Here is a 23,056-nt window from a genome sequence, read left to right as displayed (position 1 = left end):
CACAAGCAGGCTTTCGGTAAGCTATTTATAAATAAAGACTTTGCGGTTTTAAAGTTTAATTTGTGTTGGTGTTTTTTTTATTAGTATACTAACCAATTTTTTAAACATTTTTTTGATGTTACTGATCCTTTAACAATGCAAACACGACCTAGGGTTGTGGTAAAATAAAAATAAAATGAAAAGGGGAGAAACTATAGCGGTCTCAAATTAGTTCCAACCCGGCTCCGTCTCAAACCTCAGAATCAAGCACAATGTACTAAGATGGCCGCCTCCACACCAATAATACAGTAAAAAAAAAAAAAAAATACACTTGCTGATTCAAGAATAAAATAATTTTAAATGGCCGAGTGAATTATTTGCAATGTAAACAGTGTCATTTAGAAATAAAAATAAACCATAAAATCATGACAGTATCCCTTTAAGTTATATGGGGGGGGGGGAGATACAGTTTCCCTTCCTTTATACTGGGCATCGAAGCAGAGATGTACATTAACCCCCCCACTGCTAATAGATGTGATTTGGGAGCAGGGCTCATCTGTAATACTGATATTATAAACAGATAAACACATTGGGATATAGAAACACAGCAGCTGGGTGATGTTTAATCTGCTCATCTAATTTCTCCAGAATACCAAACTAAAAAGTTTAAAAATGGCTTTTTCCCTGTTAATTGAAGCCAAAGCAGTGTCCGAATTAAAATGAACATGAAAATGCTATAAAATAGGTCACTGAGCTTCTAATATCTCATTAACAGTATAACAAGGCAATCCTATTTACATCAATAAATATGTGGGCTAAAAAAAATCATCTGAAATCAATTTAAGACCTGATAAGAGTTCATAGGGTTAAGGCGGCAGTTTGAGGACTTCACGCAGAAGAACCGCCGCCTGTCTGGGCCTCCAGTTTTCCTACAATGCTTTTTAGTTGCTCTTCGTTTTGGAAGAAATAGACGTACAACTGCTTCTCTATCTGCTGCAACTTATTGGACTCCAGCATCTTCCTCTTCAGCTGCAGATCTCCCAGGATTTCCACTGTAATGTGGTTTAGTTTCTCCAGCTGGGACCCTAACTGATGGAACTCACCTGAAAGCTCCTAAAAAGAACAAAAAAAAAAAAGTAAAAGAAAGACTATTTTAGAATATTCAAATGTCACTGCTCTCCTGCAGCTTTTAATTACAAGGTAAATGAAAGGGGATTTAAATATCTAAACTATAAATGGAAACCTAATTATTTGTAGGGGTTTAGAGTGCTAGAATACACAAAAGCCATGAATATCCTGTAAATATCCTTATAAACAGTGGCTAGTGATGTCATCAGTTATTATTAGTGATGTCATTTTTGTCACATGACTCACTAAAACTTGTGTATTATAATAATAACGAGGATATTAGAAGTCACCTCGGAGTTCCATGACCTGTATAAAAGCACTTGGCCATGGAACTCCTCAGTGACTTATCATATCCTTATAATTTACAATAGGGGGTACTTTATTCACTATATAAAGCCAGGATTTTGGCTCAACAGCCAATAATTAGCTACTCTAGGGTTAGTGACTATATAATAAAGTGAAAAATCAAGTGCAAGACAGCCAGGGTGGCTGACACTGAACTAAAAGCCTACTTAAATATTAGCAGTCTAAAACTGCTTATTTCTCTGAAATCACAAAAAAACGATTAAATGAGAATTTAGTGTAAGAAATGTACATCTGGTTCATGTCACATTGGTTGCGTATCACAGATGGTGAAGTTTATATGATATGTATTTGCCAGGGCATAATCTGCATCTCTGGCCCATAAATATCCCTATGACATGTTAACAATGCTAGAATCTGATTTCTCCCTGCTATTAGGGATAACAATGTATTGTGTGTGTGCAACATGAGCCCCAGGGTGACTCACTGCACTTCATTCCAGCAGCAAAGGAGTGTGTGTGTTTGTAGGGGGGGTGGGAGGGTTCACCACTGAAATCCATAAGTTTGACCTCAATAGGGGTTGTAATTTAGCAGGCACAGGGCTGATGTTCTATTACCAAAAAGGCAAAATACACCCTTATTTAAAAGTTCCCTTTAAGATGTAATAACAAGGAATTTCAATATGGTTCTTTGCTGTCATAAAGACACATATTATGATCAGAGCTTAAAGGAGAACTAAACCCTTAATGACAAAAAAATCTTACATAGACCCCCCTCCCAACTCCCCCCCCCATCCTAGCTGCTACCCTGGGTAAATGCCCCTAACTTTTTACTTACCCCTCGGTGCAGATTCAGGGCATTGGGAGTTCACGGGCGCCATCTTTCAGCACTTCGGTAATCTTCAGGTCTTCTTCCTTCACTTCGGCAATTTCTGTCACTTTCGACGCATGCGCAGTTGTTGCGAAACGGAAGACTGCTCTAACTGCGCATGCGCTGATACACTACTCTCATTCCGAAGATTACCGAAGAGAAGAAGATGGCGCTGGTGAACTCTGATGCCCTGAATCTGCACCGAGGTGTAAGTAAAGAGTTAGGGGCATTTACCCAGGGTAACAGGGAGGGATGTGTATGTAGGGTTGGGGGGTAGGGTTTTTTTCATTAAGGGTTGAAAGTTATTTGGCACTTGGTGGTGCCAAATGTTAGGCACCCCAAAGTGATTGTATTTACTTACTTAAGGAACTAAAATGTTCTGAAATCTTGCTATGATTATATTAGTTAGCCAATAAAGGCATCACCTTTATACTACTTTCGTTATTTTTATTTCAAAAGGGTTGCCTTATAACATATTTACCTACCTGACACCCCGGGCTGGTGCTCCTATCAGCAGAAAACTGCACCGTCCCGGGGGTTATACCAGTGAGCACCACGGAGCCATCTTGTTCCGGCTTCTTCTTTATCCTCCCGGCTGCACATGCGCAGTACAGTGAAAAGCTATTTTGGTCTACTGCGCATGCATTTGCCCAAGGAAATTTTAAGAGTGAGGAAGTAGGAAGAGGATCTCTCCGTGGTGCTCGCTGGAATAACCCCAGGCCGGTGCAGTTTTCTGCTGATAGGAGCGCCGGCCCGGGGTTTCAGGTAAGTAAACACAATCACTTGGGGGTGCCTAACATTTGGCACCCCCAAGTTCCAAATGACTTTCCTTCTCCATTAAGGAATGAAAGGCAACGTTAACTATTGGGAGAACAGTGAAGTGCTGGGCCACGTCACAATGGTTTACTAAAAAGTACAGCAATAGGCGTGTGTGATAATCTAAGCAAGTTTGTGCTGTGTAAGTGTGATTGGGTGTCACTGAATAAACTGTGAGCTCAGTCCCTTACCGGGGTGGTTAACATAAGAGTGTTTCCTTCAGGATACATAAAGTCACGGAGCTCCTTCAGATGAGAGTCCAGTTTGGACAAGAGAAGGGAATGCTCTTGCTCAGAAACCTCCAGCTGATCTCTCATGGAAGCAATGTCTTGGCTTAACTTCTGGGCCACCGATTCCAAACCGTCATATGTTCTGAACAGTTTCTGGGTGTTGTCTCCATCCAGCAGCTGGTATAATCTGCAGTGTTTACAATCAGTGCCGTTAGGTAAGACAATGAAAATAACCTGTTCATCTTAAAATGTGCCTTTGTAGCCTGACAAATGACTGGGCAAGAAAGGAGTTAACTTGTGCGTAGAGCATACAGTCATTTTAAAGGTAAACATATATTTTTCAAAAAGCATCAGTTAATAGTGCTGCTCCAACAGAATTCTGCACTGAAATCCATTTCTCAAAAGAGCAAACAGATTTTTTTTTATATTCAATTTTGATATCGGACATGGGGCTAGACATATTGTCAGTTTCCCAGCTGCCCCTAGTCAGAAAACATTTTCTGTTTCTCTGTAATCATAAAACAGTAGCTTGTACTTGATCCCAACTAAGATATAATTAATCTTTATCGGGGGCAAAACCAATATATTGGATTTATTTAATGTTTTCATGATTTTTTTAACTTAAGGTCTAAGGTATGGAGATCCAAAATACAGAAAGATCACTTATCCAGAAAATCCTGGGTCCCGAGCATTCTGTATAACAGGTCCAATCACTGTACATTGTAGTCCATTGGTGGACTGGGACATTACAATATAACTAGGTATTTGTCTTCTAGACACTAAAGGGACACACCCTTGAAGCAGCTTCCTTAGGCACAGGGCCTTTGGATGCCTATATAGAAAATAAGGCCCTGTACAAGAATACCTTGCACCTTATATAAACTACAATAGGCCACATTTACCCATGATTACACTGAATGGACCACAGGGTAAAAACCTAGACATTAAATGAACCCTGGGTGCTCATGCAAAAATTGATAAAAAGAATGTCTGTAGTAATGGCACTCACAGGATTTACTAGGGATGCAGCAAATCCACTATTTTGAATTTGGCCAAACCCAGAATCCTCCGCAAAAGATTTGGCGCGAATAGCGAAGCAATTCCGAATTCTAATTTGCATATGCAAATTAGAGGTGGCAAGGGGAAAACGTTTTTTACTTCCTTGCTTTGTGACAAAAAGTCACGCGATATGCAAATTAGGATTCGGTTCGGCCAGGAAGAAGGATTCGGCCGAATCCTGCAGAAAAAGGCCGAATCTCGAACCGAATCCTGGATTCGGTGCATCCCTAGGATTTACACAACCAAAGCAAATGTGGTTAAAAAAGAAAACAGGTTTATTAGTCATAAGTTTTGGTCCCATACAGGAAGCTTTCTCGGACTAATATATATATATATATATATATATATATATATATATATATATATATAAAAATAAATAATAGTGCATTGCAATTTATAGAAGAAAAAGATCCTACCTGTGTGAAGTCAAATCCTTAGAATCAATATTGCTCCTGGGTTTGGAGGCTGACAGCAAGTTTACATCGGATAACATTGTCAACCTTTCCTCCAGTTTATCACCGCTTTCCTTCAGTTCCTGTACGATGCTTCCCAGCTCCCGATACACATCTCTGTGCTTCCTTAGTTCCAGCTCGTAGCCCAGCTGAAGGAGTTCAAAGGAAGCTTTCTGTTTCATGAGATGGTCACACACCAGGTCTTGTCTAGAGGAACACGAGGTCTGATGTGCCATCTGCAGGTCATAGTCTCCTTTCACAATGGGCATATTTAATAGCTGGGCATTGTCCCGCACCAAGCCAGGGAGCTTCTCATTGCTAATGCTATTTGTATGATTCTCAATTTGCAAAGTCTCGTTTTTTAAGCTTGTGATTCTTACTTTGAGATTTTCTTCTTTCTGAGAGGCCTAAACAGAATAAACATGAACATTAAAACCTTAAAGGAGAAGGAAAGCTATCAAAGCAGTCTATTGCCAATAGATTAGTCACAATAGTGCAAGCTATAAGACTATATTTATTCTGCAGAATGCTTTACCATACCTGATTAAACAGCTCTAAAAGCTCTCTCTGTTTGTTTAGGATAGCAGCTGCATATTAGCTTGGTGTGACATCACTTCCTGCCTGAGTCTTTCCCTGCTCACTCATAGCTCTGGGCTCAGATTACAGCAGAGAGGGGAGGAGGGAGGGTGAGAGGATCAAACTGAGCATGCTCAAGCCCTAGCCCTGGAGGTTTAAGCTGAAAACAGGAAGTCTGATACAGAGGCCCATGAGTACACAATAGAAGGAAAGAAATTCTGTTTTTATTTTAACAGAGGACTCAGAGCAGCATTACTTTGAGGGTTTACTGGTATATTTATATAGACCTTTCTGATAAAGCTCATTTAATTTTAGCCTTTCCTTCCCCTTTAAGTGTGCTCCTAGGACATTTAACTCCAGGCTGGCACCTATTTTTTTTTGCTTTGAACTGAGCGCTCACTGGACACTGTTAACCAGAAAACTCGCAATAACAGAAAGGCCATCTCCCATAGATTCCACTTTAATCAGATAATTACATTTTTTTTTTTAAATGACTTCCTATTTCTCTGTAATAATAAAACAGGACCTTGTACTTGATCCCAACTAAGATATAATTAATCCTAAATGGAGGTAAACAAGCTTATTGTCCTAAGGTATGGAGACCGAAATTATGGAAAGATCCCTTTTAGGAAAACTCCAAGACCTGAGCACTCTGGATAACAGTTCCCATACCCACACTGCATATGAACCATGCCCACACCATGGGACCCCTGGGAGCAAATGATAGGTGGCCATGCAGGTAAAGGGATAGCAACTTTTAGCCTAACAAATTGCCAACCCCAGTAATTTTTTTAATCTACTTGTCCTTTAAGAGGGCACTAACCAAATGATGCCATTGTTTCTGTGAATGCAGTGAAGGTTTATGAATGCCTGTTGAATGCCTGTTGGTTTATGGGGGTGAGAGTTTGGGGTGAATTTGCACCAGATACACTTATCCAAGCAACTGGCATGACTAAAAAAATAAAAACAAAGGTTGCCCATTCTAACCTATGCCATATGTTTTATTGGACATATATTCCAATTAGTCCAAGTCCATGCAAACCATATTTCCATTTGCTTCTAGTATATTCTGCTCAGTAGCAAAGAAAACTGTCACCAGAGACCCTGCTTATAAATAAGGTCTGTCCCATTGTATCCATTACTGCCTTACCTTATCCTGCACGACACTGGCATTATTTTCAGCCCACTGTAGGCCGACTTTCAAACTGGCACTTTTAGCCTTCATTTGAATCAGCTTGTGCTTGGCACAAATATACGCCAACTGAAGTCTCATCATCTCTTTGCACTTGTCCTCGGTGGTGCCATCTTCCCCGAAACTGTTCACATTCAGCTGGACAAGCTGAAAGTTCTCGTCAGAGCCTTCAACAAATTTAGACATGCCCTCAAAAAAATGTTCCTTAGTAAAGGAGGTAAGAGCGGCTGTGCTTTGTTCTTCAAGGGACAGGTACTTATCACGGAGGAGCTGAGACAGAAATATGGGCTGAGATGACAGCTCGCAGGCTGTTTCTGGAGTGGAAAAGAAGGACATTAGGGTCTGGACACCATTAACGATGCTCTGCAGCTCATGATTCAGCTTCTTGTTGGTGACCCGGAGGAGATGTAGAACTTCTTGGAAAGCTCTGCCAGTCTCTTCTTCCTTATCTTTAGATTTCAAGCACATTTGGCGGTTACCAGACTCCACCATCTGCAGCTTATTCCGCCTCCTGATATGTAGATTTTTCTGCTTCTGCAAAGCTTTAACTTCTTCCTCCAGTTTCTCAATTGCCACTTCTTCTATGGCGGGTACTTTTGATATGGAGAAGGTTTTTAGTACTTCATCCAAAGCCTTTTCATCCAGTACAGGTTTCCCCGACTCCTTGAGTGTATTAAAAGCTTGTAGCTTCTCGTCTGGCACCACATTCTGTTCACTTGCGGCAGAACAAAACCAGTCTAGGAAAGGTTTCAAATCGACTGCTTCAAAGAGCCAATCAAAATCCTCCCCGTCCAGCTGGGCGCCTTTAGGATAATTGAGCTTCTGCAGCGTTTGTACAAACCGGTCCCCCCCGCTCATGATTAGGAATCTGGGAACTAGAGCAGAATGACAAAGAATGAAACTGGATTTAGGCTCATGACAATACTAATACAGATACAGTTGGGAAACTGGAAAATGAGGTTCAATGTTGATAAATGCAGGTTATGCACTTTGGCAAAAATAATATAAATGCAAGTTATACACTAAATGGAAATTCAAGCACGCCGAAGGAGAAAGGGGAAACGCCGTGGTGCTAATCCAGTACAGATACGTGGCAGCCGATTCACTCTGGTCACGTGGTAACACATACGGTTCCTTAATAGCACATTAGCGGCTTACCATGTTACTGGATATATGAAGCTGTTGTAGTCGTAAAATCTATTTTATTAGACATTCAGATTAAAATCATGGAATAATGATGATGGCGGACAGGGGGTGCATGGCTTGACGCATTTCGTGACTATTCTTGTCACTGCCTATACTAATACACTAAATGCCAGTGTGTTGGGAGTTTCCTTAACTGAGAAGGATCTAACTCAAGGGATGAAAACATAATTCTGCCTCTTTATAGGTCCCTGGTGAGGCCTCATCTGGAGTATGCAGTGCAGTTTTGGACTCCAGTCCTTAAGAGGGATATAAATGAGCTGGAGAGAGTGCAGAGACTTAAGTGCAACTAAACTGGTTAGAGGGATGGAAGACTTAAATTATGAGGGGAGACTGTCACTGTACACTAGCGCAAAAGAGCTTAACTGCGCTCTCTGCACTAGAAGAGCCGAATTAAGGCCAGAAAACCGGAAATTCTGCTCTTAAAATACCAGGAGCAGCATTTTTGCCACCCCTGGTACCTAGTGGGGCTCTGCTGCCTGAGGCTACAGCCTCAACTTGCCTCATTGGCGAAGCTCCCCTGATAGCAGGGGACCTTTTTACCCATAAAGTGGATCACCGTACCAGAGGCCTCCCCTTTAGACTAGAAGAAAAGAACTTTCATTTGAAGCAACGTAGGGGGTTCTTCACAGTCAGGACAGTGAGGTTGTGGAATGCACTGCCGGGTGATGTTGTGATGCTGATTCAGTTAATGCCTTTAAGAATGGCTTGGATGATTTCTTGGACAGACATAATATCAAAGGCTATTGTGATACTAAACTCTATAGTTAGTATAGATATGGGTATATATAAGGGAGGGGTGTGTGTATGGATGCTGGGTTTTCATTTGGAGGGGTTGAACTTGATGGACTTTGTCTTTTTTCAACCTGATCTAACTATGTACAGGGTTGGACTGGGGGCTGCGTCTCTCCGCCGTGTGTCTGTGCATGTTGCATTTATACGCATGCGACCGGCGCCTTGGTTGTACGTATGCGCACACAAGAATTTTTTTTGCCTTGACCTCCAATAAAGGGGGTTGCGGCATTAACAGGCAGATATGGGTACGGACCACCGGCCCAGTGCAATACTGACGATGTAACTATGGGGACCTTTAGAGACTGGAATATAAATAGGAGAGGCCTGAACAGAAAGATGAGTAATAAAATGTAGCAATAGCAATAAATGTGTAGCCTTACAGAGCATTTGTTTTTAGATGGGGTCAGTGACCCCCCATTTGAAAGTTGTAAAGAGTCTGAAGAAGAAGACAAATAAAAAAATAAATAATGAAGTCCAATAGTAAAGTTTCTGAGAATTAGCCATTCTATAACATACTAAAAGGTAATTAAAGGAGCAGCGCCTCGTTTGTTTTATATAAAGCATTTGTTGATCGCAGGGCACAGGGTGGGCAGCGCAAATAACAGCAAGTGAAAGGGATATCAATTGTATGTGTGTAGAATTAAACTCACCAACTCCAGGCGCTGTCTCTGAGGCGTAACCTTCTTACTCTTCAGTTCCTGATGTGTGCTTTTGTCTTTCCCGCTATCGCCCGTATAGCACTGAAGAAACTTCCGCCCTTCTGACGGAAGCTCAGAAAGGCCAATATGCGCCGGCTCGTTCTTCTTTCCCTGCCACACGTGACATTTGGCACTTATAGAAGCGAGTGGTATCGCTGTACGTGTTTCTTTCTGTTCTTGTGTCTGAAATGGTTCGGTGTTCTGCCTCGACTGCCACACTGAGCTCCCCATTTCATTTGCTTTATGTATTAATTATAAACCCCATTCGTGTGATTATAAACATAACTGACCTCATTTGTCCCACCTTAATATCTATTTGTGACCTCAGTTCAGCCAGTGTTGCAGGTAATCATCAGGGGTGGGTCACATTTCAGGTAACTTTTAGTTTATTATAGAATGGCCGATTCCAAGCAACTTTTCAATTGGTTTTTATTATTTAGTTTTCTTATAGTTTTTTTTTATTTATTTTCTTTGTTCTTCTGACTCTTTCCAGCTTACATATAGGGGGTTGCTGACTCCATCTAAAAACAAATGCTCTGTAAAGCTACAAATGTTTTGTTATTGCTACTTTTTATTACTCATCTTTCTATCCAGGCCTCTCCTATTCATATTCCAGTTTCTTATACAAATCAATGCATGGTTGCTAGGTTAATTGGGACCCTAGCAACCAGCTTGCTGAATAGTAATGTGCGTGTTGCACCCGACCCTAACATGCCCTCCCTCAGCCGGCGCCCGCCCCCAAATTCGACTTACGGGTTCCTTTTATAGAACCACGTCACAAAAGGGCAGGACAAGCAGTCGCACGGCTATAAAGCCGGAAGTCAGAAGCCCGCCACCCGCAAAGAGGAGTGCGAGGTCGGCCCGAACCCACCCAAACAGCGGGTAAGGAGGGCCGCGGATATCAGGCCGGCCTCCACATCACTATTGCTGAAACTGCAAACTGGAGAGTTGCTGAATAAAAAGCTAAATAACTCAAAAACCCATAAAAATAATAAAAAACTAAAACCAATTTGCAAATTGTCTCAGAATATCACTCTGTACATCATACTAAAAATTAACTAAAGGTGAACAACCCCTTTCATGGCTCTTCATTTTTATTTATTTATTTATTACAGTTTTGGAATTATTAGTCTTCCTCTTCTGCCTCTTCCCGGCTTTTAAATGGGGGTCAGTAACCCCCTCAGTCAAAAAAAAAACCTGATTGCTCTGAGGCTACAATTTTATTGATATTGTTAATTTTTTTATTATTTATGTTTTTGTTCAGACCCTCTTCTATTTGTATTCCGGTCCCTAACTTGTTGCTTGAGTAAACTGGATCCTAGCAGCGAGATGGATACTGAGATTGCAGACAAGAGAGCTGCTAAGAAAAGCTAAATAATTTAAAAAAAAACACACAAAAAGTATCACTGTCGACACCTTATTAAAGGGGTTGCTGACCTTTGAGTTAACGTTTAATATGAGAGAGATATTCTGAGACAAGTTGCAGTTGGTTTTCATTTTTATTTGTTTTTTGTTATTTAGCTTTGTCAGCTCTCCAATTTGCAATTTCAGCAATCTGGTTGCTAGGTGCCAAATTACCCTAGCAACCATGCATTGATTGGAATAAGATACTGGAATATGAATAGGAGAGGCCTGAATTGAAATATGAGTAATAAAATGGAGAGATAATACATTTCTATTTTTTTTTTGTATGTAATATTTATGTTGAGTTATTGTACAGTGCTATGGAATATATTAGTGCTTTATGAATACGTGGTGATAATAATAATAAATGCTGTGAATCATGATAGTATACATGTGAGACCACTGGAGGTGTATCAGTCTTCTGAATTAATACTGAACGTAAGGATGCTGGGAGAGTTGCAATTAAGCAACAGAAGGCTGCAGGTCAGATATCCCTAATGTATATACATGTATGGAACCTGTTATCCAGAATGCTCAGGACATGGGGTTTGCCAGATAATGGATCTTTCCGTAATTTGGATCTTCATACCATAAGTCTGCTAGAAATTCATATAAACATGAAATAAACCCAATAGGCTGGTTTTGCTTCCAATAAGGATTAATTATAACTTAGTTTGCATCAAGTACAAGCTATGTAACTATGTAACTATGTAACTGTTTTATTAACTGTTTTATTATTACAGAGAAAAAGGAAATCATTTTTAAAGATTTGGATTATTTGATTATAATTGAATCCAGTGTCGGACTGGCCCGGCGGGAAACCGGGAAAAAACCCGGTGGGCCCCGACCCTCGTGGGCCCCCGCCGGGCCAGAACCCTTCTCTAGATATTTCCAATCGTGGGGAAAAAAATTTTTTCCGGCGATGCGCAGCGCCGCCAGCGCATACACGCTGAACGGCGCTGTTGCGCATGCGCGCCGAACGGCGCTCTTGCGCATGCGCGCCGAACGGCGCTCTTGCTCATACGCGCCAAGCGGCGGTGTTGCTGGCCCGACGCATCTTAGTAGGGGTGCAGGGGGCCGGAGGGGGGCCCCTGGACAGCAGTCCCGGTGGGCCCCGGGCCCCCCAGTCCGACCCTGATTGAATCTATAGGAGACCGCGTAATTCGGAACTTTCGTGATAATGGGTTTCCGGATAACAGACCCCATACCTGTACTGAATAAAAAATATACATTGTAATTTGCCCATGGCCACTTCCCACACCAACTGAACATAGACAAAAGCAGTGCTGCCTTTGTTTTTGCCAGTCTCAGGCATATAACATCATACATTTCTGATTGGCTACTTTTCCTTTCTATAGTGTTACAGTAACCAATGATACCACTTCCTGGTTTTCTCCTCATACTTAATTTAGGCCTTGCTCCTCCATCTTGTTATGCAAGAATAGGTCAGTCAGTTTCCCTCAGCCCCACACACCTTTATCATGCCATTGTGTGCAGGCATAAACAATTGTTCCTTCTATGTGCTAGCCCTTTGTTTAATTTGGTAGACCTTGAGTTTTCTTTGTTTAAGTTGTGTTAAAAATGCTGTAGCTGAATGAAGTGAAATTCACATAAGAATTGGGATGAATTCCCTAAGAAATCCTCTCAGATATGTAACCAAGCCAGGGTGCCTATAGGGTACAGTGTAGTGCTTTCCACTTTTTTTTAAAATGACACTATCAACATCCCAAATTATTTTATTTAGGCCTGAAAAACTGGAATTTTTCGAGATTTATTATACTCCCAACAGGGTCGGACTGGGGGGCCCTGGGCCCACTGGAACTGCTGTCCAGGGCCCCCCTCCGGACCCCCTGGCCCCACTAAAATGGTGGCACGGTTGTCCCAATGCAGCGCAGCCAGAGCCGCGCCAGCGCGCATGCCCGAAATGCGCTGTGCAGCGCCGCATATTGATTTTTTTTAGGAAGGCCCAGGAGATTGGCAGAGGGGTCTGGGCCGGGGCCCACCAGGTTTTTTCCCGGTCTCCCACCGGGCCAGTCCGACCCTGACTCCAAAGCTGCTAAATCTGAAAATACTCCAGCTAAAACCTGTTGAAATCATGTTGTTGTTGCGGCGACAATTTGATAAAGTTGAGTTTTTGGAGCGGCATTTTGAAAAAATTGCACGATTTGAATTGACATAGGATTTTGTTCGCAATGCTTTTTCTTATCAATTTTCAAGGGGATTCAGGTTTCTCATCAAGTTTTTTTTTCTTTATAAGAGTAAGAAAAAGTGGAGTTTTAGTAAATACCCCCCTTAAGCTATGGAGATCCAAATTACTGAAAAATCCCTTATCCAGAAAACCCCAGGTCCTAAGAATTCTGAATAATAGACCCCATATCCGTACTTGCAACTGAGGCGCTAAAAAATACATTTTCTATTGGTAAAAATTTTATTTTTAATTTTGCATTCCCTAAGAAACCCTCATATAATTTACCAGTTGTTTTTGCTCCTTTGCGTATTAGCACACCTCTCTACGTTGCTGTTAATATGCTGTATTTTTACCAACAGTCTGGTTAACAATAGCGGCAAATGGAGAGAAACAAACATACACACTATATACACTATGGGGCAGATTTATTAAGGTTCGAGTTGTTTTTCCCACAAAAATTTGAGTAATCGAGTTGTTTTCTTTGGTCAAAACTCAAATTTTCGGGTTAAAAAAAAATTTGAATATTAGAGATTTATTAAAAATAGCTTGAATCCGAAAATGCACCACCTATACCCTGTCGAGGTTCTGTAGAAGTCAATGGCAGAGGTCCCTTGAACCGGTTCAAGAGGTTAACAGCCTGCATGGGCGAGTTTTTTTCTGAGGGTTTTGGCCAAAAACTCGAATCGAGAACTCTATTCGCGTTTTTCCACACTGAAAATTTGATCGGTTTGAGTTTTCGGCTTGTGGTACTGGAACTCGCAGAATCGTATTTTTGTAAGAAACCATTCGAGTTTCAAGGCCATTTGAATTCATTCGAGGTGAAAGAACGTCTGCAGATATACAAAAAAAAGTTAATAAGAATGTGTGTTCAATCTTTCTAAAGTATTCTATACATGAATATTAGATAATATTAGTATTTATGACCCCACTTCAGTAACCTATAGCTTCACTAGACATAAATGTGCCATGCTGATTGGTTGCTGTAGGTTGCTGCCAGTTTTACTATAAAACCCCCTTTGTGACCATACATAAATGCGACCTGCTTTTCATTTTGCCTTCCCACTTGTGTCATTGTTTATTTAACTACATATCCTTGTAGTGAATTGCTCTTATTCTGTGTTCTGTTCTCCCAAAATGGCTGTATGCCATCCATTCCTACGTGTCACAATGCATCTTGTTGTTTTGCCTTATAATCACTCCTAACATGCCATGAACAATACTTGAGAGGCGAAAAGACTCTTGTGATACAGTAAACATAACGTTGTGACTTGTATATAATGATTAATATGTGTGACATGGTTAATTATGGGGGTTATTTATCAAAGGTCAAACTTTAGAGCTTTATATATCTCGAATGAACTCAAAATTTGAATGGTTTACAGTGTAAAACAAAACTTGAATGAGAAAAACTCGAATCAGTTCACAACCTGAAAACTTGAATTAATCGAGTTTTCGGCAGGGACAAACTCAATCGAATTTTCAGGCAGAACTCTCCAAAAAACTCGAACGTCATTAAGGATATTAAAATCTTTAAATAGTTCAAGGATCTGTCTCTGCCATTGACTCCTACATGACCTCAACAGGTTCTAGATGTTGTATTTTCGGATCCAAGCTATTTCCAGGGTTGGTGTATAACAACTCTAGAAAAAACTTGAATAATTAGAGTTTTTTATACCTGAAAATGTGACTTTTGACCAAAAAACACTTGAAAACTCAAATTTTGTGGAAAACACAACTCAACACATTTAAACATAAACCCCTATATGTCAAGCTTGCTTATTTGTTACATAACAAATCTACTGAAAAACCCAGTGCTCCATTCTGAGACTGGTAATAGGTAGGGCCGCCTGCCTCAAGCCAAACTTCTAATGGTGGAGAATTACTGCATAGTGCTTATTTACTAATTACTGCCATACATACTTTATCACTAATACTTAAACACACTTGTACTCAACTTTGGTTTTAAGGACAAGGCAAAAATGGAGAAATACAGGCAAGACTTTGGATTCTACAGTTACAAAGAACCATTGTCAGACGCTGCTGGAAAAATTATGACCGCTCTACAGTATAATCCTCCAAACACCATGAATCCAGTATGGGGTGAGCAGTGTAAATATTTTGTTGCCTGAAAGTTAAGTATATATGAATCAAATTTTTGTGTTTGCCATTTCAGTCTATTCTCCATTCTGGAATTTTGGGTCAGTGATAGTGGACTTTGGTTTTAGCAAATTGTAATATTACAATTAGGGATGCACTGAATCCACTATTTTGGATCCGGCCGAACCCCCGAATCTTTCACGAAAGATTTGGGCCGAATACTGAACCGAATTCTAATTTGCATATGCAAATTAGGGGTGGAAAGGGGCACATTTTGTTACTTCCTTTTTTTGTGACAAAAAGTCACACAATTTCCCTCCCCGTCCCTAATTTGCATATGCAAGTTCAGAGTTGGTTCGACTGGGCAGAAGGATTTGGCCGAATCCAAATCCTGCTGAAAAAGACCGAATCCCGAACTGAATCCTGAATTTGGTACATCCCTAATTACAATTGCTAAGGACTGTTTTATGTACACTATAAAATTAATACCAATATTTGAGTCACATGGAGTATTATGAATACAGGTATGTGACCTGTTATCCAGCATGTTTAAGACCTGGGGGTTTTTGGATAAGGGATCTTTCTGTAATTTGGATCTCCATTAGGGTTGCCACCTGTCCAGTTTTGAACAGGACAGCCTGGTTTTTTGAAGGGCTGCTTGGGTCAAAACTGCCTGTCCTACTGCAGGATTCCCTATGATTGACATGGGGATCTGCAAATTGCCGATTGCACGTCATAGCCCCCCTGACATCACGTCCCGCCCCTCATAACGTCACAGCCCTGCTCCCATTGCCTCACGGCCCCACCACCTACACGGATTCAACTGGGCCAAAAGGTGGCAACCATAATCTCCATACTTTGTCTGTTAAAAATATAATTTAAACAGGATTTTAAAGGATTGTTTTTCCATCAATAAGGATTAATGATATCTTAGTTAGGATTAAGTACAAGGCACTATTTTAGAATTACAGAGAAAAAGGAAATCGTTAAATTTGTTTAAAATGGAGTCTATAGGATCTGACCTACTTTTAATTCAGAGGTTTCTGGATAACAGGTTTCTAGATAACAGATCCCATCACCATTCATGTACACTAGATGAGCACCAGAGTCTAACCTTGAAAACTCCATTAAGTTAATTGTATATAATTGTGGCCCCTGCGACTAAATGGGGAGGTTGAGATTATAGTAGTATTATTAATATCGTATGTTTATGTGTATACCTAGAAAGCGCCTGTATACAGTGTCAATGCTTTATTCTAGATGAAGATGTTATCTGGGAAAAAGTGCTTTGTCAGGATGTTAATTCAGACACAAAAAACAAGTAAGAATTATTTTCCTAGTTACTATACCTTTCATCATTGAATGTTCTCTGCTTTGGAAGAGACAAATTATTCTTCATTCCTTATATCCAATCCCTAACAAATCTTGAAGGATATGTCTAAAAAGGATTTCGGGGGGTTATTTATCAAGTTTCGAATATCCGAACTTCGAATAATTTTTTGTTTGTAGAGCAAAAAAAAATATACGTCAAATTATTCGAGATTTATTAAAGTCCGATGGTCTAAAAACCAGAATCCGAAACCCCGGCATCTAAAAGCTCTCGAGGTCCTGTATAATTCAACAGGAGAAGGGCTCAGTGTCTGCGCTGATGTCCGTACCGATATCTGATGATTTGGAGGATTTGGAGCAAAAAACTTTTACTTTTTGCGGAAAACCCTGAGTTTTCGGGGAAAACTCCGAAGTTTTCAGAGTTTTGCTCGACCCTATTTTTTCAGGCTTTTTTCTCTATAAATAATGTCCATTCGGGAATTCGGAGTTGATTGGAGTTGGATATTAGAAATACTGAGATAAATTCGAACCTTGATAAATAACCCCCTAAATGAATAAGACCATTCTTTCTCAGTAAACTAGCTGATGGCACAAGGTAAGTTACGGTGGGGAGAACGGGACTCGGACACAGTTTTCCCGATAATCAGTTAAAGGAGAAGGAAAGCTACGGAGGCATTTTATTGCCAATAGATTAGCTACAATAGTGCAAACTAGAATGCTATATTTATTCTGTAGAATGTTTTATGTAAAAAGCTCTAGAAACTCTCTGTTTGTTTAGAATAGGAGCTGCAGTATTAATGTGGTGTGACATCACTTCCTGCCCGAGTCTCTCCCTGCTCTGGGCTCAGATTACAGTAGAGAAGGGAGGGGTGGGGGGAGAGGAGCAAACTGAGCATGCTCTTGCCCAGGGCAGTGAGGTTTAAGCTGAGGGCAGGAAGTCTGATAGAGAAGCCAATGTGTACACAATAGAAGGAAAGAAATGCAGTGTTTCTTTTGACAGGGGACTCAGAGCAACACTACTTTGGGGGTTTACTGGTATATTTAGATGGACCTTTCTGATAAGGCTTACTTAGTTTTAACGTTTCCTTCTCCTTTAAATGGAAAATCAGGTTGGTAACAGGCAAGGATTGCAAACCACATCATTTTATGCTCTCCCATTGAGACCAGCTGTGACAGCACACAACAAAGGGGCTGATTTACTAAGCCAAAACTTTTTTGGGTTAAGCTTTCTGTCACCCAAAACCCCGAAAAAGTTGCGGGAAAAAAAGTGCAACTTGGGAATTATTATGCGACAAAACTGCGACAATTCATAATCCGAAAATACTCCAACTAAAACCTGTCGAAATCATTTTGAAGTCAATGGCAGATTATAACTGGAAGATTTTTCTTTGCTTTGCAGTTTCAGAAGGCTGTGATTCTTTAAATGGAGACCCATGAGACCTAAAGGTTAAAACTTTTAAAAGTTTATAAGCGGTGTTATATTTTGTGGCTCCAGACTATTTTTCTTTAGTGGAAGCGGGGGCAAAATGGCTCTTTTGATAGTAGAGATTGCTGACCCCTAGGCTAGATGTTGCTGACTGCCAGTGAGAGGGGGTGGGATCTCTCTAGTTGGTTGGTTTCAATCCCCTCCCCTTGGCTCAAGGCAGGTATGAGAGGGGAGGAGGTTAAAGCTTATAAAGTGAGGTGGGGAGGAGAGGGACCAGATAACAACTTTGAGGTCAAATGGCAATGGTTTGACAGTGGGGTAAAAAAGAGTGTGAGGCTGCACCATAATCTTGTTTAGGTTAGGAGTCCCCTCTTTTTTAATGGAGGAATGCGGCAGGACAGAGAAAGCGCAGAGGGTAGGGGCTATGCCCAGGCTAGCAGGCTGTGATCGTACGGTTAGGTTTTTGAGGAAACCTGGGGTATAGACAAACATGGGGTGCGGCATGAGCTGAGAAGAGAGAAACCAGGGAGAGCAGGGCAAAGTACTCTGGGCTCCTCCTTGGTATATTCTTTTAAAAAATTACATGTGATGTCCACTTGACCGCATTTGGTGGAGGGGACTTATTATTTACAATGTTTAATAAAGCTGTGACCTCTGGTCCCTCTTATTTTCTCATAAGTTTTGTTGCATAGAACATTTAAGGCTAATGAGGTTTTCAGGTAATCTTGATGATGGCTTTTGTGCAACAATACAAAAAGTCATAGTTATTGTGTGACAAGTCAAAAAAGTCAGTTTTCGCAACTTTTCTGCAACTTTTTCCCATTAGTGCTTTTTCAGTTCGGGTCTTTTTGATAAATGACTGACATTCGTAAAGTTTAAAATAACAATGAGAAGAATTTGAGCTTTAGTAAATCCCTCCCATGTGTAGTACTTGACAGTCCCGATTTTGTTCCAGTATTGAGGAACTGATAAAAATCCTTTGCATAAAAATTTGGAGGAATTGATAGAAATAGTTTGCTATGATACCTCACTCATTTTGAAACACCCGCTTTAAAAAAAAAAACTTGGAATATAGTATTTTGCATTTTTGATGGCTTTGTCAGGCTCTGTAGTACAGAGGCATCATGTCCGAAAGAAATGCCATACTGCTCATAAGTAGTTTTATTTTTAAAAATAAGACAAAACCACTGGAAAGTTCACTATTTCATTCACTTTGCATAGTATGAATTGACCAGGGTTGGCTTAATCGATGTTTTCAAAATCATCCTGCGTATGTGTAAAGGTGGCCATAGATGCACAGATAGCATCGTACAAAATTAATGTTACTATATTCAGTGTGTATGGTGTGAAAAGAGCCGACGATATCGGCAGAAGACTTGGATATCAGTCAGCTCGTCGATCGGCCTAGACAGAAAATTTTGATCGGGTGCCTTTGAAGGCCATTGTTAGTGCTGAATCATCAGATACAGGTAGAATTCTATTGTTTCTATCTGTATATCTGACGATTCTGCTCTACATGTGTGTATTGGAACGAAGGATCTTTCTTGGAAACATCTTTTCCAAGAAAGATCGTAATTGTTACGTCTATGGCCAACTTAACTTGGAAGTGGATGGAGGCAATGAAGATCTACAGCAATAATCTTCACATAACATCACACGCCTGTCACCTTTGGCCAAACCCTTGAGTCATCTGAAACTTTCCATGCTTCAGGTATGCCCTACCAATTTTTATGTCTGTGATTTGGGACTATACGACCTAAAAGAGTTGGACACCTAAACAAATATGATCAACATGGTTCAACACATACATGCTCGTCAATATTATATATAAATAGGGACAGCTGGGAGGTTTGGTATTCAATTACATTTTTTGTAGTCATGAGAAGCGAGTGAGGAAGGTTGAGATTTGGGAGAGTTCATACAGTATCTTACTAAAGTAGATGTTGGATTTTGGGCATCATTCTCGTTCACAGTAATGATTTATTTTATATACATTTTTCAGGGCGAATGTTCATGCAGTTACCTTTCATCCAAAGAATCAGCCTCCATCGGGTTCATCTGTTGATCAGGAAATGGTACAATGTTCTTTACAGGGGCAGTGCCATCTTAAGGAATGGCCTGTTGATTTGATAGGGAGGAATTTGAAAGCTATTACTGGTAAGTGAATAAAACTGAACTTATAAAAATCAACTCTACTGGTCCTGTGTTTAGATTTGTCTGGTGTTGAGCTAAAAACAGTCTAAAGGGCACACAAACCTAAATATCATTCATATTATGCAATAAAATTTAATTTTCTCGATAGCAATTAGCTGAACCCAAGGCAACTCCATTCAGTAACTCCCAGAGATATTAATTGATGTTAGTCTAAATAGGGGATGCGGATTTATAAAAATGAAATAGGTATTGGGCATTTCTGTGACTTCACCCCCATTCTTTCTATGCTGCTAAGAACAACTATGGATGCAGCCTACAGATTTGATTTTCTACTATATTAGATTTATCTATGTATGAGATTAAGTATTTTGTGTTAGCCACAATCTATTCCTCACAAACACATATACACACACAACAATTAAAATGATTCACTTGCATTGACATACTAATTTTATGGGGTGGAATGGGCAGGCCAGACACTCTGTTTCACTGGTCCAGCTCACATATTGGACTTTCTATTGGAAGGTTGTCTTGTGGAAAGATATTTAACTGTCCTGTCTCTCTGAGCAGGACGCAGAGCATGAAAGCTACCTGCTTGTGGTAGGAACTCTCAGGACGCTAAACATTCCCCCAAAGAATCAATAAATACTGTTTAAAGGGATCCCTGTACTCATAGTAGCAATTTAACTTATAAATGTGTATACAATGAAACACAAAAAATAATCAGAGGCCTCTGCTTGTGAGAGTTTATAATTCTGTTTTCTTTTGTAGATATTCCTGAAACGTTCAGCCATGATAATGCTGTTACCAAAGTGTATGGGAAAAATAATAAGGCAAGTTGCAATAGTTTAAAATAAATCTTACATTTGATTTGGCTTTTTATTAAGGCCCTGCTGTACATATTGCGTAACAGTGCTACGCAATATGTTGGCGCTATATAAATACATGTTAATAATAATAATAATAATATTCAAAGTTTGTAATCATATAAAGTGGCTATGAGTTATAGGTCATAATATTCAACAGCGACTTTAAATATAAAACAGGGAAAGGCTCTATTACTTGCACTTCATGATAACAATGCTGGTTTAAATTCATGGTGATGGGAAACAGCTTCCAAGTATTCTGAATAATTGATCCCTTAGCTATATATATATATATATATATATATATATATATATATATATATATATATATATATATTTATTACAGTTGGGTTTGATGGCATGCAGATGTGTAAATGTATAGGGTTCGTGTAGAATGTTACCACTGTATGCAGGGATTTATTTAACAGCACATTTCTCTGTGCAGAGGGGATATGTACAATAGAGCCTATGCTGCATTGCAGTTGTTCAAAGCAGATAAAGAGATTTACTGAGGCTTTGCACCTTTTAATTACAGCTATAATGGTACATCTTCCCCACTGTGCATTATATAACAAACACCAATTGCTTTGATGTACTGGTTCAGATCCATTCATCTTATATGTCTTGTCATTAGGCTCACGCCGAGGTATAGTCTAGGTGCTGACACTGTTTGCACCATCATTGGCAATGTCAGCTATGCTGTGTGTGCCAAGGCAGCATAAAATAATTACAATAAGATTAATGTCTTATTGTAGCATTCCTTCAATAATCTTTTAAACCTTTGTTTCAGGATAAAGCTGCCATATCTCTTGCTGCACCTTCGGTTTGTACCAACTCAACTAAAGTGAAATATGTCCGAGAACACCAAGAACAAGCAGCATGTGCCTTTCCTCTGCAGAAAAGCCCTGTCAGTGAAGACATAAGTCATACCTTGGGCTGTGCAACCAGAAAAGTAAAGCAGGATTCATTTTTTGAACAACAATCCTTTTCGGAACATGGGGATGTGAAAATATTTCAACCTCAGTCTGTTAAGGAGACTGAAAAGCTACAGATATGCAATGTTGGTTCTATGAGGAAAGAACAACGGAATGACTTACTGGAAGAGATAAAACAGGCCAGAGCCCTGGTAGTAACAATGGAGTTTCATGATGGATCCTCGCAGCTCAGTAATAAAACGGTTTGTATACTGCAGCATAATTATAGCGATTAAAGAAATAGAATAAGAGGTTATAGCCAAAGCTAAAATAAATAATCATCCCCCAATATCAGCATTAATATTAGTGAGGGCCTTGCCTGCAAAACTTCTGCTTTAATTTTGTTATGTCAACTTGATTTTGATGGAATTTTTCATGATGCCTGGTTAACTGAACAAGCTTCAGTCTTATGTTGATCAGGGAGGGTGTCATTTTAGTTTCATACCCAGTTGAGGTTAATTCTTTCTGGCAATTTCCATAGAAATGACATTGGTAGGGCTTAGTTGGAAAATAGTGTGAAATTATTTTAGGGGCTTTGCTCTTGGGTTAACTTGGATACGGGCATGTTAACTCAGATTGAGTGAAAGATATCGAGAGGTGATAAAGAACAACCCCAACGTTTGCACTTAGTTTATACATAGAAATAATGTTTAGCATACAGTATATCTTCTCTGTTAATAAACACAGTAAAGCAATACATGTTGGAAATGTTGTTTCCCATAACTGTAAAACTACATATTTGTCACTAGTCACTATTAAATATATATATTCTGTTGGTTGTATATATATATATATATATATATATATATATTTCTTGCAGGTTTCAGCCTCGCCAGTTAAAGGGATTATTATATTAATTAAAAAGCAGCCAATACATGTGTCCTTAGAGATGAAAGCAGCTGATGCCAGTGAAGAGAAATATATTTATATAGCTACAGCAGATGATACTTTATTGAAGAAAAAACAGGCCCCGAAAGATTTTGTTTGGTAAAGGTGTTTTAAATCATATGTTTAATAACAATTTTTAGTTCTTACTTTTGCATTTGTATACTGAAATTGAAGAATAATATGAAAACATGAAAGTTACTCTGCATATATTTTTCAATGTATCTTATTTTTTAAATTTCCTGTATAATATTGTATTTTTGGGCAGTCATTTTGTATTCACACTCCCTATTATCCCTGTATAATATTGTATTTTTGGGCAGTCATTTTGTATTCACACTCCCTATTATCCCTGTATAATATTGTATTTTTGGGCAGTCATTTTGTATTCACACTCCCTATTATCCCTGTATAATATTGTATTTTTGGGAA

General features: G+C 39.6%; 2 protein-coding genes across 2 annotated transcripts in view; one reads left to right on the top strand and one right to left on the bottom strand.

Annotated features, from left to right (window-relative positions):
• Positions 1-317: 317 nt before the first annotated feature.
• Positions 318-9,302, bottom strand: haus3.L (HAUS augmin like complex subunit 3 L homeolog). Its single transcript, NM_001093504.1, is given in 5 exon segments — positions 318-1,092; positions 3,288-3,513; positions 4,802-5,244; positions 6,564-7,480; positions 9,254-9,302. Coding segments are annotated over 4 exon segments (1,794 nt in total). The 5' UTR covers positions 7,464-7,480; positions 9,254-9,302; the 3' UTR covers positions 318-867.
• Positions 9,303-14,860: 5,558 nt separating this feature from the next.
• The window catches only part of poln.L (polymerase (DNA directed) nu L homeolog), a 79,674-nt gene continuing 71,478 nt past the window's right edge, over positions 14,861-23,056 (top strand). Inside the window, exons 1-6 of the mRNA XM_041583744.1 lie at positions 14,861-14,993; positions 16,251-16,311; positions 19,748-19,902; positions 20,671-20,732; positions 21,556-21,942; positions 22,560-22,726. Of these exons, the coding sequence (XP_041439678.1) occupies positions 14,873-14,993; positions 16,251-16,311; positions 19,748-19,902; positions 20,671-20,732; positions 21,556-21,942; positions 22,560-22,726 (953 nt within the window). The 5' untranslated portion in view covers positions 14,861-14,872. The remainder of the gene's footprint in view (positions 14,994-16,250; positions 16,312-19,747; positions 19,903-20,670; positions 20,733-21,555; positions 21,943-22,559; positions 22,727-23,056) is intronic.

Source organism: Xenopus laevis, chromosome 1L (assembly GCF_017654675.1).
Source record: "Xenopus laevis strain J_2021 chromosome 1L, Xenopus_laevis_v10.1, whole genome shotgun sequence".
NCBI lineage: Eukaryota > Metazoa > Chordata > Amphibia > Anura > Pipidae > Xenopus > Xenopus laevis.
The sequence above is the reverse complement of the archived record's forward strand: the minus strand, read 5'-3'. Positions and strand labels throughout refer to the sequence as shown.